The sequence below is a fragment of the Anoplopoma fimbria genome, chromosome 1 (assembly GCF_027596085.1).
Source record: "Anoplopoma fimbria isolate UVic2021 breed Golden Eagle Sablefish chromosome 1, Afim_UVic_2022, whole genome shotgun sequence".
In the NCBI taxonomy this organism is placed as follows: Eukaryota; Metazoa; Chordata; class Actinopteri; order Perciformes; family Anoplopomatidae; genus Anoplopoma; species Anoplopoma fimbria.
Genome location: NC_072449.1, coordinates 23506154 through 23521720, shown reverse-complemented (window position 1 = coordinate 23521720; position 15567 = coordinate 23506154). Strand labels below are relative to the sequence as shown.

At 38.9% G+C, this 15567-nt stretch overlaps 1 protein-coding gene across 2 annotated transcripts; it reads left to right on the top strand.

The window, feature by feature from the left end:
* The first annotated feature begins 1011 nt into the window (after window positions 1-1011).
* LOC129090885 (dehydrogenase/reductase SDR family member 11-like) lies at window positions 1012-4283 on the top strand. 2 transcript variants are annotated; one of them, XM_054598289.1, is made up of 8 exons: window positions 1012-1025; window positions 1146-1181; window positions 2108-2317; window positions 2872-2966; window positions 3219-3348; window positions 3570-3662; window positions 3744-3809; window positions 3919-4283. In XM_054598289.1, exons 3-8 carry the CDS (start codon window positions 2198-2200, stop codon window positions 3958-3960), a joined length of 546 nt encoding a protein of 181 aa, XP_054454264.1. In that variant the 5' UTR covers window positions 1012-1025; window positions 1146-1181; window positions 2108-2197; the 3' UTR covers window positions 3961-4283. The 2 variants fall into 2 exon arrangements, with proteins under 2 accessions (XP_054454264.1, XP_054454263.1); XM_054598288.1 differs by lacking the exon at window positions 1012-1025 and having other exon boundaries at window positions 1050-1181.
* Window positions 4284-15567: the final 11284 nt, after the last annotated feature.

Here is a 15567-nt window from a genome sequence, read left to right as displayed (position 1 = left end):
TACTAGTAAATTGATAATCTGTATTTTAATGTTTTGGATAGAAACTACAATCGTGTCTCTTTACAGAGTCTTTTGCACATGACCATCAGCATGGGTTGTCATCTGCTGTTTTAGGGTTTTAAAAACAGATCTCCTTAATTTAACGGCCCTTTTTGTAAACCTGAGCCTAAGCACATAGGGTTTAGGGTTTTCAAGCAAGGTGGAACTGATCTGGTGTATCATGATTTACTATTATTATTATATTCCTTTATTGGCACCTGAGTGCAGTGTATCTTTTTATGCTTGATGTTTATCTCCACAGAGCTATAGCTGTATGTGTCAACTGACAGATTAGATTCATGTTACCGATTTTATGATAGTTTCTCTCTGTGTAAGTGAAGTTATGCATCACAATGATTTAAACCTGTACCTAGTTCAGTTGATGGCATGCTTGAGAACTGAACAGCCTGTTATTGAAAAACACTTGCGTAATAAAAGACAGCCTACTGTTCTCCAACCTAGTGTTTTTATTTGTGATCTTGAAAAAGCCTTGTTATTCATTCGAAGATAGCATTCTGGCATTTTTGTTGTAGAATAGGAGCCAAGGCGGTATGCTACAAAACTAACAAACATGTTGTGTCAATGAGATACGTTCTGTTTCGTGAGATGGACAGATGTGGAGTTATTTTATACGCCACAATATTAATAGAATACAATTGTATGACCTTTTATTTAAACTGTAAGGGGTTTAAACGCAAGAGTCATTCAAAACAAATGTTTTAATAATGATTGATTTATTGAGGTCATTGTAGCAATTATTTCAGTTGAAACATTTTATGCAGTCTATGGTTGAAACGCAGTGTTTTACTTTATGGCTCAAGATTATTTCCATCACAATGCAACTATCTGAACTGCGTGATAAATCACTCTGCACCACTTGGGTAATGCGAAATCCTACAGTTAGCACTGTTTGTGAATGCAGCACGGTGGCGAGTGGTGGAACTCGTTGAACTACTTCCTCTGTGCTGCGTTCAAAGTCACCTGCGGTGGTGGTTATCTCTAGCTGAGAGATGGACCGCTGGAGGGGCAGAGTGGCTCTAGTGACCGGAGCTTCGGTCGGGGTTGGTGCGGCCGTAGCTCAGGAGTTGGTCCGCTGCGGTATGAAGGTGGTGGGCTGTGCCAGGGACGTCGAAAAGATTCAGGTTTGTTTTGACCTTTAAAGTTAATTCACCTTTTTTATTTAGTTAACGTTGAAAAGCAGGGATAACGTTGATTGAAAGTGAATGTACGGCGTAGATAAGTGACAATGCACTCAATTAATATAATGTATTTAATGCATTTAATGTATTTATCGCAGTAACTGAAAGCCAGGTTTTGGCCATTAAAATGTGTTGGCTGCCCACATTATTAAGTCAAGTTAATGTTTATCGAGATCACGCCACCAGGAAATTGGTCTTTTTTTACTTTTCCTGTTCAAATAAACACTAGTTAAACTCTCTTCTTTCTCATTATGACTTAAATATATTTTGATGTAGAGAAAAAACTTTCTTTCGATGTAATAGTGTAATATAATAACCCATGAATCTGTATAGACAATTGAATACAGTCTTTCCTCCAGTGTTTTATAGAGGTTTTTATTTATTAAAACCTAAACCTTTTAAAAGAAAAGAGACAGAGGTGCTATTCCACACAGATAATGCCATAACTGTAATGAGTGACTTTTGTTTAGCTTCTGTACTATTCTAGTTCAATCAATCAAGAGAAAAGATTTGTCAAGACCCAGGTAGCTCTCAACCTCAGCTGACGTTTGCTGTCTAAAAATATTTTAAAAATCCCTTTTATTTAATAAAGAAAAGAGAGGAATAAAATAAAGAATAATAATGCAGATGTCCATGAAAGAGGCAGATACAAATAACTCCACCTCCCCTTAAACACTAATTAAATACTGAATACTTTTCCTTCAGTTTCATTATATGTTGTGCAAGGTCTTTCCCTAATACACCAATATACAATATTTTTGAACATGACAAAATAAAATCTATGATTGACAGATGGGTGCCCCGCGAACAACTGAACAAAGTAGAGTAAAGTTTATTGTCTGACACCTTTTTGTCATTTTTGATTTCAGAAATTGGCATCTGAGTGTCAAAGTGCAGGCCACAGCGGTGTCCTGGTGCCTTTCAAGTGTGACTTGAACAATGAAGAGGAGATTTTGTCCATGTTTGCAGCCATCAAAGAGCAGCACAAAGGGGTGGATGTGTGCATCAACAACGCTGGCTTGGCTCATCCAGAGCATCTGTTAAATGGAAAAACCAGCGGCTGGAAGAACATGCTGGATGTAAGAACCCAAATGTTTTAATTTTAGGAATTGAATATAGTGCTTAGAAATCAAAAGATGTGTTTACAATATACTTTATTAGATGCATTTGTTTAAGGAGCTGTTATTGGGCATGCTGTCTCACTTTCAAACTGTTATGGCTTGATGAGACACTTGAATAGCGCCAGCCATCATTCATTTTATTGGTGACACCTGGGCTTTTGCTACTATGACGAGTCATAAGTAGTGAAACATGACATTATTTTAGATCAGTGAATCTTAAGTTTATCAGATACATCATCCTCTACACAAAACAAATCCCACACAACGAAAAAACACAGCAAATGTTGAGGGAAACATCAAGTCCAGAATCAACTAAACGTAAGAAACACTTGGCTCATAGCTAAGTGTCAAAAATGCATTTTCTGTGTACATAACAATAAATGCTTAAGTTATCTTTCCATGTATGAAGGAAAATTCAGTTACCACTGGGGCACTCGTGTCCATTTTTCCCACCGTCAGATTGGATGCAGTTATCTGGAGGTAATATCTTTAAATTTTACTTTTTCTTGCAGGTGAATGTTCTTGCATTGTGTATTTGCACCCGTGAAGCGTACCAGTCAATGAAAGAAAGAAATGTTGATGACGGGCACATCATAAACATAAACAGGTAAAGCTTGTGAAGTACAGTTCTCTTAATTTCACTTCCTTTCACCCAAATATCTGTTTCTTTGATATTTTAAATATTATCATCATCACCATTCAAATTTGAGTTATGGCGATTTGAATGTTTTAAAGATCAACAAAGAAAATTGGTTTGTGAATTTTCTACATTCAAAGGCAATATCAATACATGAAGGGTAAATGCTTGTGCTGACCTGGTTCACTTTTCCTACAAATTATAAATCTTCTTCTGTTGCAGCATGAGTGGACATCGTGTAGTTTGCAGTGCTGATGGACATTTCTACAGTTCCACCAAGTACGCTGTGACGGCCCTGACGGAGGGCCTGAGACAGGAGCTGCGTGAGGCGAAGACCCACATCAGAGCCACAGTAAGAAAATACTAAGAAATTATTTCTACAAGAAAGTCTTAAATTTGTCTCAAAGATGCAAAGAGTCTGTTGTGAACTTTGTGAGTGGATTATAACGTAACTAATTACTTTTGATACCAAGTACTAAGTAAACTGAGTTTATTAACTTTTAAAGGAGTCGTATGTAAAAGGTAACTTATTACACTTTCTCAGTAACTTTCCCAACGCTGCTCTTTTTGCAGTGCATTTCTCCCGGTGTAGTGGAGACAGAATTCATTTCACGGCTCTACAACAATAATGCTGAGATAGCTGCTGCTGTATACTCTAAATTTAAGGTAAAGGTATCATTCCTACATTCCCTGAGTATCCTTGATATAATTGCCAGCATGTTATTTCATTTTTCACTTCTCTTTCAGCCCTTGGAAGCAATAGATATTGCAAATTCTGTCACATATGTCCTCAGTGCACCTCCTCATGTGGAGGTATGGGATTTCACGTACATATTTTAATGCTTTCTATAGTGTATTATCACACACGTTTTCAACCTTTGCTCTTTTATAAAGTAGATAACATTCATGTTGTTTCTCTCAGATCGGAGACGTTCAGATGCGACCTGTGGAGCAGATGATGTAGTACTGCACCATGTGACAGCTGATTCAGTGTAATGACACATCCTTCATCTGACTGGTTTAAGACAATTACTTTATCTGATCATGGAATAACTTTTCAAGTTTGTACTATCATTTTTCACTTATTTAATGAAATGTCTGATTCGAAGATGAAATTTGTTGAACTTCAACTTTATTATCATACAGAGGGGAATTATTTGTTGCTTTCGCAGTAAACACACGGATCAAAGAGATGCACCAATAGCAATAAATAAGGGCATCAAATTGTTGTCCAAATGTTTTCCTCAAAATGTCCAAGACATACATGCAATATAACCTTCTAAAATACACAAAAAACATTTCTAAAATGCATAAAAAAAACCATATATGTATATTTGATGAATGTTAGTAAGAAAGTATCAGATAGAAATTGGTAAATTATCCAAGATGAGAAAATATAATTAAATTAAATATATGAAAAATGGCAACAGTGAAAAACGGTGTAAAATATCAGGCACAAATATGTGAAATGTTGGTTTGATTTTAACTGTCATAACCTTTCGGGGATATCTTAAAGTTACTAGATAGTTCCCAACAATCTGCAGACTTTAATGTTTTGTTTTACAAAGACTCCCTCTGGTGGCATCTTTGACTGTACAGGGTGACCAAAAGATTAGAGCTGTTTGTAAGTGGGTGGATTTAACCTAAATGAGAAAACTATATTGAGTACTTTTAACACTGCCTTGCAGTGCAGAATTGAATTTTGCATACAGCATTTAAAAAAAGGAGGAAGTTTAACCGAACAACACAATTTTGCAAAGACAGACACACATGATTAACATCCCTTCAGGTTTTGTCCACTAGAGGCCACAAGACGCAATATTATGATATGCTGACCTCATGGTGAACACACTTTTTTTATTGGTGGCAATCAAGATTCGCATATTGATTGAAAAAATCAATATGAAAAAAATCACACAATGTCACAATAGAGACACATTTGAATGCAGAAAAAAAGACGTACTTTGATGCTGAGATTGAACATGAAAAGTGAGTGAAAGTAGGTGAATAGCAGTCTCTGGTTGGCCTCTGTTGCTTTTTTTAAATGTATTTTTTGAAGGAGAACGCACACAGGTTATATGTATCCTCGGAAGTAAGACGGTAAGAGCAGTCCTACATATTGTGAAGGAATAAACAATAGAGCATACTTTGTTATTGTTGTTGTCAGATAATGCATGCCATATTCTTATGTTCATTTGGTGTGTCTTTTCCTGTCACTTATTTTCTTTGTATTTACTTGTATTGTTCTAATTCATGTTTTACAAATCAGTTTGTCTTTAATTTAGCGAGATGTCTCCTTTAAAATTCTGTTTCTGTTGTTTAGTCTACATGCTAATAAAACTAAAACCTGTAATCTGACAAGGTTAAAAGTTCATAGCTTCTTCGATGTATACAAGAACACATTGAGGAGGAGGCAGAAAAGCATCAACCTTGAACAGTGTTTTTCTTGTTGCTTAAATGTCTCCTTTATTTATTCAGTCTTCAACGTAAGTGTTCAGCCTCTTCATCCACAATATCAACAGATATAAAGAGAAGATGATCGGATCAGTAGATGCACGAATTTGTTCACAGAAAATGTGATTATATTCATTTTTAGCTCTGTTAGCAGCGTGACTGCTCTGTCAGTCCACCACTTTGGTCCACCCAGTCTGTGCTGCTGAAAGAGAAACCTTTCATCACTTTTTGTACTTCTGCCTGAAGATAGCTCCCGGGAGTTTCCTGCTCAGCTTCAAGTAAGGAGGAAAGCCAAGGTTAGATGGGGACTGCCAAGCACCACCACTACCACCCACCGTCTTTCTGATGTTAATGAACAACCATTTACAAAGAGCCTACAGTTGTATAGGTACACAAATGTTGGCCAAACACTTGGCTCGCTGTTTCGTGACCAGGCTGAAGCTCCACGCACCCAAACAGAAAATGTGTGTCAGAGAAATGTGGGCTGGTCTTTGCCAACATCACCTGCCAGAAAGAAGATAATGATTTGTTATAGAAGCATAAAAAATAAGCTGAGTTGCTGTCTAGAATTGTTTTCAATGGTTTTTTTTTGTGCTCTTGGATGATCATTTTATTGCAGAGTAGATCAAGTCACGTTTAACAGCAGGGATAATTGCTTATTGTAGTTTAAATTAAAAATCAGCACAGGAATATTATATTGTCTTATGTTTAGAAGATGTAGGACAAGATTATTTATCTAATCTGAAAGGCGTTTTATTGATGCTCCCTGACCCTGATTTGTTCACATTCTTTGTGTAGCTCATATGTAGCTCACCTTTGATTTAGATATTCATTTGAATGTTTTTTATTGTCCTTTTTCTAGCTGCAAAACACTTGCAAAGTTCTACACAACCTGCATAGTCCATTTGCAGAAGCAGGATTGTCTGTATTTGATGAGCGGTCAAATTGAATCACTTGGAGCAGAAGCATGACACCACTCCTCTTTATCCATCATTGCCACACCAGCCAATCTAACCAAGACAGGTTAGTTTCTCTCAATCAATAGATCCTCCTCTGTGTTGGTGAATATAATGGATTATTGGATTCTTCACCTAATAGGATGCCACAGAGCATGCTATCCTCTCATTATCGCCCATCCTTTGGATTGTATATCCCTTTGTGTGTTTTTCCTGCGTGACCAGAGCGTGCCTCCCAACACATCTCCTGTTTCAAAGCCCTCACAAGACCTCTGCACGGTGGCCATCTAACCAATGCACTGTGAAGGAAGCATCAGCTCAGCTGCTTTCACATAAATTCAGGAAATGCTTTGCTGTAGATCTTAATTATTTCACTTTTTAACATTGTGTTTTTTTTCTGTTCCATGCACAGATGTCTGCCAATACCGGTTGCTGTTCCCAGTATGACCCTAAGATACTCGTACTGTACACCCCTTCCTGTTTCATCCCACAGTCACAGTAAATTACCTCAAAGAAAGTCTGTACTGCTTTTAAATAACTGCTTTAAATCTATATTTTAAAGTAAGATTTTACTTCATAATATTAGCTCAACTCCATCTTTTGCTCCATGATGTAGAAAGTTAGTTAGTAGTTCTGCAAAGTGTCCAAAGTGCTGCTGCTAGGCTTCTTTAGTGGCGCTAAGTCCACATCACACTGTGCTGGCATATTTTCACTACCGTTCAGTGCCTCAGATCTCCATGTGTATTGTAAGGTCACTAAACAAGCTTTCCATCTCAGATCCTTAAAGCACCTATCATCTATAGCTTTATAATAATTTATAACACATTTGTTCAGGGTTTTATCTCCCATGTAAATTAAAGATGTGTATGTGTAAACACCAGGGCATAGCAAATAATAATATTCTTGGGTATTTTTTAAGAGCATCATAGTCATTTGAGTTCAGATATGATATTTATAAATTTAAACATACAATTAAGTGTAAACATGAGCCCAAAACATATTCATTTTGTAGAGGAAATGGAGAATTCTTGCTACTTTTTCTCCCATCCCTGTGAAAAACGGTCTTATCACAGATCCAACTGTGTAAATCGCTGTGCCATTTCAGCTTATGATTGTGTCCGAATGCCAAGCTCCTTTGGATGCTTGGTAGACTTCCAAAAAATCTCAGCTGTAGTATAAAAGTCTGCATTGTTACATTGTTTCCCACTGTTTGCAAGATTCACACAAGAATTGCTGAGAAAATACATCTGAAAATGTTTCCTCACAGTGCATTCTACTTTGGATGTATCAGATGTGATGGAGATCTAATCTGGACATCTCAGCCTTTTCAAAGCAGATAAATGTGTCTTATGCAAGCATGTGAGAATCAGCTGACCTGGAAGGATTTCATCCTCTGCACTGGCTGTTACAAACCCCTCAGTGCTGAGAGGTGAAAGTAGAGTGCAAAGTGAGCACCTAATCTGTGTGGAGAATGTGAGCCTGCCTTAAACCACACAGGGTGGTGGGGGGGCGGGGCAACTACAGTGCAAAAATACCTTTAACAAAAGAGCACAGTGCATGAACTGGCAGGTTTTTATAGGCATGGTTTCTGAGTATGCAGTATGGAAAGAAACACTCACAAAGAATTAATATCAGGTTAAGCAGGTTAGCGTTAAGCCAGCCTCTGAGTTTTAGATCTTGCTTTGATTAAATATTTCCAGCTGAGATAACCAAGAGAATGTGCACACCTTATGATTTTAAAAAGATGATTTTGAGTTTTCTTTCTATCTAGCTAGATAGCTCTTTCTGCTCATAATATTGTCAGATTTTATCAGCAATTACAAATATTTACAGTGTTTAAAGGAATTGATTGACATTGTGGGAAATACAGCTATTCACTCTCTTGCAGAGTTAAATGAAAACATTAATACCACTCTCATGTCTATATGGTAAATATAAAGCTACAGCGAGCAGCCATTAGCTTAGCTCAAAGGCTGGAAACAGGAGGAAACAGCTAGCCTTGCTCTGTCTTAAGGTAACAAAATCCTTTGTTTTTGTGCTAAAACTAAACTGTAAAACACATGTTGCTGTTCGCACGTTTTTGCTTCATATTTAGAGTAAAGTAGTTGTATCAATCTACTCGTCTAACTATCAGCTAGAATTGAAAATGAAAAACGAAAAATGAAAAACATGCTACATTGTTTATTTATTTTATTCCATCACTAGATATAAACATGGGCACCAGCAGATACATCCACATAGGCTAATGATTCGTAAATGTTATTATAGACATGCAGAAAACAGTATTACAAAACATGATTCTCACAATCAAACATGATTCCTTTCTATTTCTTTGATTTGAATGCTGAAGCAGAAAAGATTATTCTGTATATATTTTGATGTAGAAGTTTATCTGATCGACAGGAGCTAGCCTAGCCAGCTAAGTTTTCTTTCAGCCTATCGTGTTGCACCACATTGCTCACTGTTGTCTAACCGACAGTGCTGCTTTCCTCCTCTTCTTCCTGGTGAATTGGGCTTTTGCTCTCTCAATTGATAACTGAATGGGACTCATGACGAGAGTTGCTGAGGTGGTCCCGCGGGGTTTGTCATATCTCTGTAGAATCAGCTCTTCAGTGGTGGCGACTTTGGTTGGCGTGGTTGTAAAAGTCATTGGTGTTTGTTCAGTTTGTTTGGGGATAGATGGTCCATCGCTGAGAGAAGCAGCCATGGCTTTCTTTCTTGGTTTTCTCTGCTGTCTGATTGTCTGCCTGTGTCGTTTTGTAACGATAGAAGGGGCTGCTGTGATAGCTGTAAAAAGCCTCCATTCACTGTGACTGTCTTCTGCAAAGGTGGTTGCAGGACCGTTCACTGCATCAATCTTCTCTTGAATAGGAATCACATTTTCAGAGCTGTTGTGAAAAAGTGGATTTTCATTCGAAAGAGGCAAAACAGTTTTCCTCCTTCTGCTTCTCGATCCTTTCGACTTATGCCTTCTCAAAACACTAAAGTTCAGAGCCGTACCTTGGAGGGTCGTCTTCCCTCCGTAAACGTCCATCCTGTGTGAAACCTTCCGATCTGTGGTGAGCACCGACGTTACGGTGGGAGCCCCGGTGAGAGGGATCACTTTCAGATTGTCCACAGAGGAATTTTCATGGCCAGCGGCCACAATGGGAGAGGCCGAGCTGAGTTTCCTCCTTTTTTTCTCCCTCTCTGTCTCCTCTCTCCTTTGACCTGTTCCTTTTGACTTTGGGGATTATAATGGGGGTACTGGCAGTGCTGACAACAGAGCTTTGTTGCTCAGGCTGTGCCGTTGGAGTTTTGGTGATGATGGTGGGGGCAGAAACGGCTCTTAGGATGTCTGTTGTGTTCATTTCAAGCTCGTCAGAGGGAGGAAGAGAGATTTTCCTGCTGTTCTTTCGCCTTCCCTTTCGGAGCCTTCTTGTGTGTCCTTCATGTGGACTCACAGTTGTCGTGGTTGTTGGCGTAGACGGAGTGATTTCTTCTGTGGACTCTGCTGGTTTCTTCTGGACTGTTGTAGCTGACGTAATGGAAACGGTCTCCTTATCTATCGCTGGTTCATCTTTCATGACTTCATTAAAGGGCTCGTCTTTTCCTTCGAGCTTATATTCACCGTCCTTGACTCTGTTTGTGTTTCTACTTGACTGCTCCTGCTTGTGTGACTCCCCGATAAAGTTACTTAGAGCGTTGACTTCTTCTGCTTTGCTGCCAGAGGGCGAAACTGCAGCCCCTTCCTCTGCTTTCTGCTTCCTCTTCCTCCCCTTTCCCTTCCCCTTTCCTTTTTGCTTTTTGTTGGTTTTCTTCTTCTTCCCTTTCTTCTTCCTCTTCTTCTTCTCTGAGCTTTGCGTCTCGCCTTTATCGGAGTCGGCGGTGGAGCTTTGCGAGGTGGAGACGGTAGCAAGGACCTTGATGAAGTCCTCGGCAGCTGTGACAACGTTTCTGAGAGAAGGCTCTTCAGGGCCTGACATAGTAGACACTGTTGTGCTCTCTGGTTTCTCGTCTTCTCCGCTTTTCTTGGACTCTTCCTTCTTGGAAGGAGCCACCGTCAGCTCATCGATGACGTCGATACCGCCAAAGTCGTACGGGACCGCCTCTTTCAGCACAGCAATGGGAAACTTCTCATAACGTTTACACCTACAAGATAATAAATGAAGGGAAGGTTTGACTGTAGTGATATCAGCAAGTAATACAGCTCAGTGTGTTGCAAATCTACTTTTAAGTCGTTATGTTACACCAGAGTACACTGATACTTACATGCCGTACCAGTGCCGCTCTGCACACTGATCCTCATATGCAAGCTCAAAGCAGGGCACACCGATGACGTTGAAGAACGCCTGACCAACTACCCTGGAAGATGTGTCGTTGACTTTCCTCAGGCAACCTCTTAACCTAAAGAGAGAACAAAAAGTCAGGCTCTTGTCTAGTTGTCTCTTCCTGGAGATGGCAACACAGTTTGACCTATAGGAGCAGAGTAACTGCACAGAAGGATGTAGACATGTTAGCTGAGTGTGACTTGTTCCTACGATTCCTCTCCTACAGATTATCCTGGGATATAATAGAGAATCTACTAAACTGTTCCAGACTAAATTAAAATGTATCCCAAAATGTTGTTAGTTGCAATATCATTATGATATAATTGTCCATATGTATTGCTTGGTCCTCCTGATACAGTCTTACTTTTTAACTGTATACTTGAATGGAGACCTGATGACTGCATCGCTATTGAAATAAATTGTGAACTAATAAGAAAAACAAATACTTAAAAACTGGACAGCTGGAATGTGCTGACTTCATTTTTTTTTACAAGTTATAGTCTTTAATGAGTCCCGGTGCATCTTTATAATTATTACAATTCAATGCAAACATTTTTTTCTTTTTTTTTTATGAGTTTCAGAAAACGACATTTGCCAGAAGGATTAAACAGCTGAACTCAATGTCTAAAAGCTTAATAATGGTCCAGTTAAAAGTGAATTGGAATTGTATCGGGTACATGAGATTCACATGGTGAGACTTATAATGTTTTACTCACGCATTATCACAGTCACAATGGCAGATTGAGTGCCACTTGAAATTAGTGTGGCCATAATTAGAGGAGAAGGCGTGAATGACGTGAGGGCAGTGGTCATGGGTACGGCAGCAGCTGTCAGTGTCTGCAAATTCTCCTGCAACAGGGAGGTAGAAATTACTATCACACACTGGTATAATAAAAATGACTTTGCTTGAATATATATTGTCACACAACCCACCCAGCTGGCCATCATGATCAGCCATGTTTCCAGCTCCACACCACAGGGTCCCAGGATAAGTGAAGCCTCTCTTGGATCTTTTTAAACCCTTGTCCTCACTCTCATCCCCTTCCACCTCGCCTCTGCTCTCCGACCTCTCCTTAAACTCCCGGCACATCAGCTTGGCTTCATCCAGGCTCGCAAAACGCGTCTCCAGCTGCTGCCTCCCGGCTCTGTGCTCCTTCAGTCCCAACCTGCACTCGTGCATGAACGACTTCACCTGCATCTGGTTCGCTTCCACGGAGCAGTTCACCAGCTTCCCTGCGGGGCTGACGACGGATCGCACCGCCTCGGCTCCGTCTGACACCTGGTAGAGGAAGCTCTCCCTCACGGTTGACATTTTGGCGCAAAAGGTGCCATTGAGCATCATGGAGAACATCTCTTTGCTCTCCCTCTCTGCGTCCAGAGCGAGGCTCAGGAGGTCACCCTTGACGAAGTTCCTGTCAAGATAAGACAGAAAGACAAAGAAGACCGACCACATGATGCGGCGAGAGGCACTTTCAGCACCATGCGTAACGGAGACAGCTCCTCACGACGCTCCCGAGCAGCTCGGTCACTTTTAAGGCGAAGCACAAGTGGTGTGATTATCAATACGAGGACCGGCAAACGCTGGGAGGAGTCAGCCGAGTTAACCTCTTTATATTCCCAGCCTGGGTAGAGTTTCTTTATCTATTACCCAGGTCTGATACCCCTCTGAGAGTAGATCCTCGTAGCACTTATTGCATTCATATTAGTTGTTGCACTTACTGTATTCGTATCAGTTCGCTGCACTTATTGAATTTGTATTTATTTACTGCACTTATCCTATTCGTAGTAGTTTGTAGCACTTATTATATTCGTATTAGTCTGTTGCAATTATTGTTTTCATAGTAATCTGCCTCTGCACTATACTTTTGCTCTGGTTTATGCTTTAAGATGCTTGTTTAAGAAAGGAGATGCACTTATGACTTCTGGTGACTAGTAGTTCTCTTGAATACCTATGTTGAATACATGATTTTATCTTAGTCGCATGTTAAATTATAAGAAAAATATATTGGTCCAGCTCAGGATATTATAAATTTTGACCAAATTCTTCACACCTAACATAGGCCAAATGTCCACCCTGTTACGGGACATTCTAAATGAACTACTACACCAGAACTGGTGACTAGTAGTTCTGTAATGTAAGTCGTTTTTGGTAAAACGTCTGCTAAATGACTGTAATGTAATGTACCCAGCCGCAGAGGTCTGATACCCTCTGAGAGTAGATCTCACCCTCCAGTGTCTTACCCCCACTGTATTACACCGTGCAGTATGGAGGGGTTAATGTGTGGGTGTGCACAGAGCATCAACCCCAAGCACCTTTCACTGCACAGAGATGACCGCTAGTTACCTCCCAACCCCCTCAGCTAAACCCCCCAGAAGGTGGAGATTTACTTTGGGAACACATGGAGGAGGTTCTAGCTTGCCCCCGCTTTCCATGGTAACAGGCATGGGGTGATTTTGCCAACCCAGGAGATTGGACATCTTTCAAATGCCACAAAACAAGCACTGAATTGGTGATGACCTAAATCACAATGTAGGGACAAAACTCTTTCATTGTGGAATGTGGAGAAAGGTTGGCGCTGTCGCACGCAAAGCACACAGACTGAAGGGCCTCAGCAGCCCACAAGGCCCTCAGAAAAGAAACCTCTTTAAAATAATGGAGGCATCAGCCGACCGTGTGGTATCATGGTAGGGACTATTTGACTCTCTATCAGCCAAATTAGTCCAGAATAAGTACTTCAAATTGCCTCTTGTTGCTTTTCTTTCTTTTTTTATCACTAAAATCTATTGTCAGTTTATGGATTTTATAATTAAAAATAATAATAATTTGCTAAACTAGCTTAATCATAAGGAAACTGCTTTTTTTTTATAATTTATCAGATTGGTCAAAAAAAGAATTCCTTCTCAGTCAAATACCTCCAATTATGATTGATTTGTCCCTATCATGGGGTGAACATTAAGATTATTCATATTAAATAAAAGACCCTAAATCATGTTACATCTCTCTTATCTGAAGCAAAATATGTTTAGTTTATTTTTTTGGGCTGATTCAGTAATATTCAAGAGGAGAGCTATGTGACCCTTTAGTTTCTTATTGTACAAACTATAATGATTAAATAGGGTTATTTTTGACCATGAAATGACTTGACACAACCCTGAAACAGTCTGATGTACAGATTGTCAAAAAGGTATACTGTAACCAATTGCTGTTAATTTACAGTATCTCTCAGTATCTTATGCATTACCAAAAATAAGGTTTGAAATCAAACTGATGATAGCTAGCCAGTCTATGATTTTTAAGTTACTTATGAGGTTTGACATTTAAACGGCTCAAACATTTATATTTACGTGCATTTTAGATTCACCATCTTCAATCAAATGCTAACGGTTTATCATGTGAGAATGTTCTTAAGAGTTGTAGCAGTGGTTGCTAGCTAGCTAGCTGATATCCTTTTGCCCCTTGTTAATAGTTTCCAATGCCACAAACATACACTAAGCAAACTTGAAGGTGGGAATGGTGGGGGGATTAAAGTAGTAATATCACCTTATGTTACAAAACTGAAACTACCCATTTAAGACTACAAAGTGTTCCTAATAGTCTATCTCTCACTCCATGTGTTGTTTTGGCAGACTGACGTTGCCACATTGAGCCACAGGAGACTTTGATATTATTAACTTTATAAGCATTGATTTGGCATTGTTATTATTGATTTATTTGGTTAAATGTTTTAGTTTGTTGCTGTTTTACAGTGGCAACGCTGGAACTAATATATGGAGAAGAACACCGACCAGCAAGGTGATGGTCATCTCTATCTGACCCAGAAGAATCCTCTTGGAATTGGAACTGTCCACAACCACCCCGACTCTTGCTGATGCACCGAGCTCAAAGGACTCCTTTAAGAGGCAAAACAGGAGCCTACCTCACAGGACTTTTTCAAGAGGGAAACTAAGCCTACCTCACAGTTTTCATTTTGCTACTCCAAATCTTTCTGGCTTGTTTCGATGTGTCGTCCAAGTGTTTTTTTTAAGTTTTTTTTTGTTTTTTACAGTAGTAGTATTTATGTTGACACTGCCCTGTTAATAAAAGTGAGTTTGAATTATATCCTTTCTAAGTTGTTTAATCCTTATGTTGCATAATTTCCATTATAATACATATGTCTATGTTGATATTTTAGATATTCTAATCTGCTAAACTGAGTTATTGTATTATCAATTTGGCCTGTCTACAGTAAACAGAATTTAAAGTAACCTAACCAGAATGTTACTGTAAACTCAAATAATCACAGAAATATAGTTCATTAATTTTTACTGAAATAGACTGTGAAACAGTTCAACAGTATGACTACTGTAGAATTACAGTATATTGCTGGCATCTCTGCTGCCAGTATTTTACTGAAGATTGAAAAAATACAGAAATATACTGTATTCTACTTTACAGTAATGTAAAGTAGAATACAGGCTGTTAAGTAATTTCACAGTATGAGTACTGTAGAATCACAGTAAGTGGCTGGCGTCTCTGCTGCCAGCACTTTACTATTATTTAATGGAAAAATTCTTTACAGTGTAGAGCATTTAATTAGTATTATTCCTGATTTCCCCATTTTTATATAACACTTGATTTATTTGTGACTTATGGATTTTGTTGTAGTCATAAATGTCTGAAAAATAAGATTGTAAAAAATATTCAAATTTTGTTTCCTTCTTTTGTTGCATTGGTTGAAAATGTACATGCAGCATTGTGCAACATGTATTCATACATTCAGTTATTATGTATCAGCAGCTGCAGTGTTGCTGCACTTTGTATTTTCAGGAAACATGTTTCATGCATGATTTGTTTTGTATATCTGTGTTTGA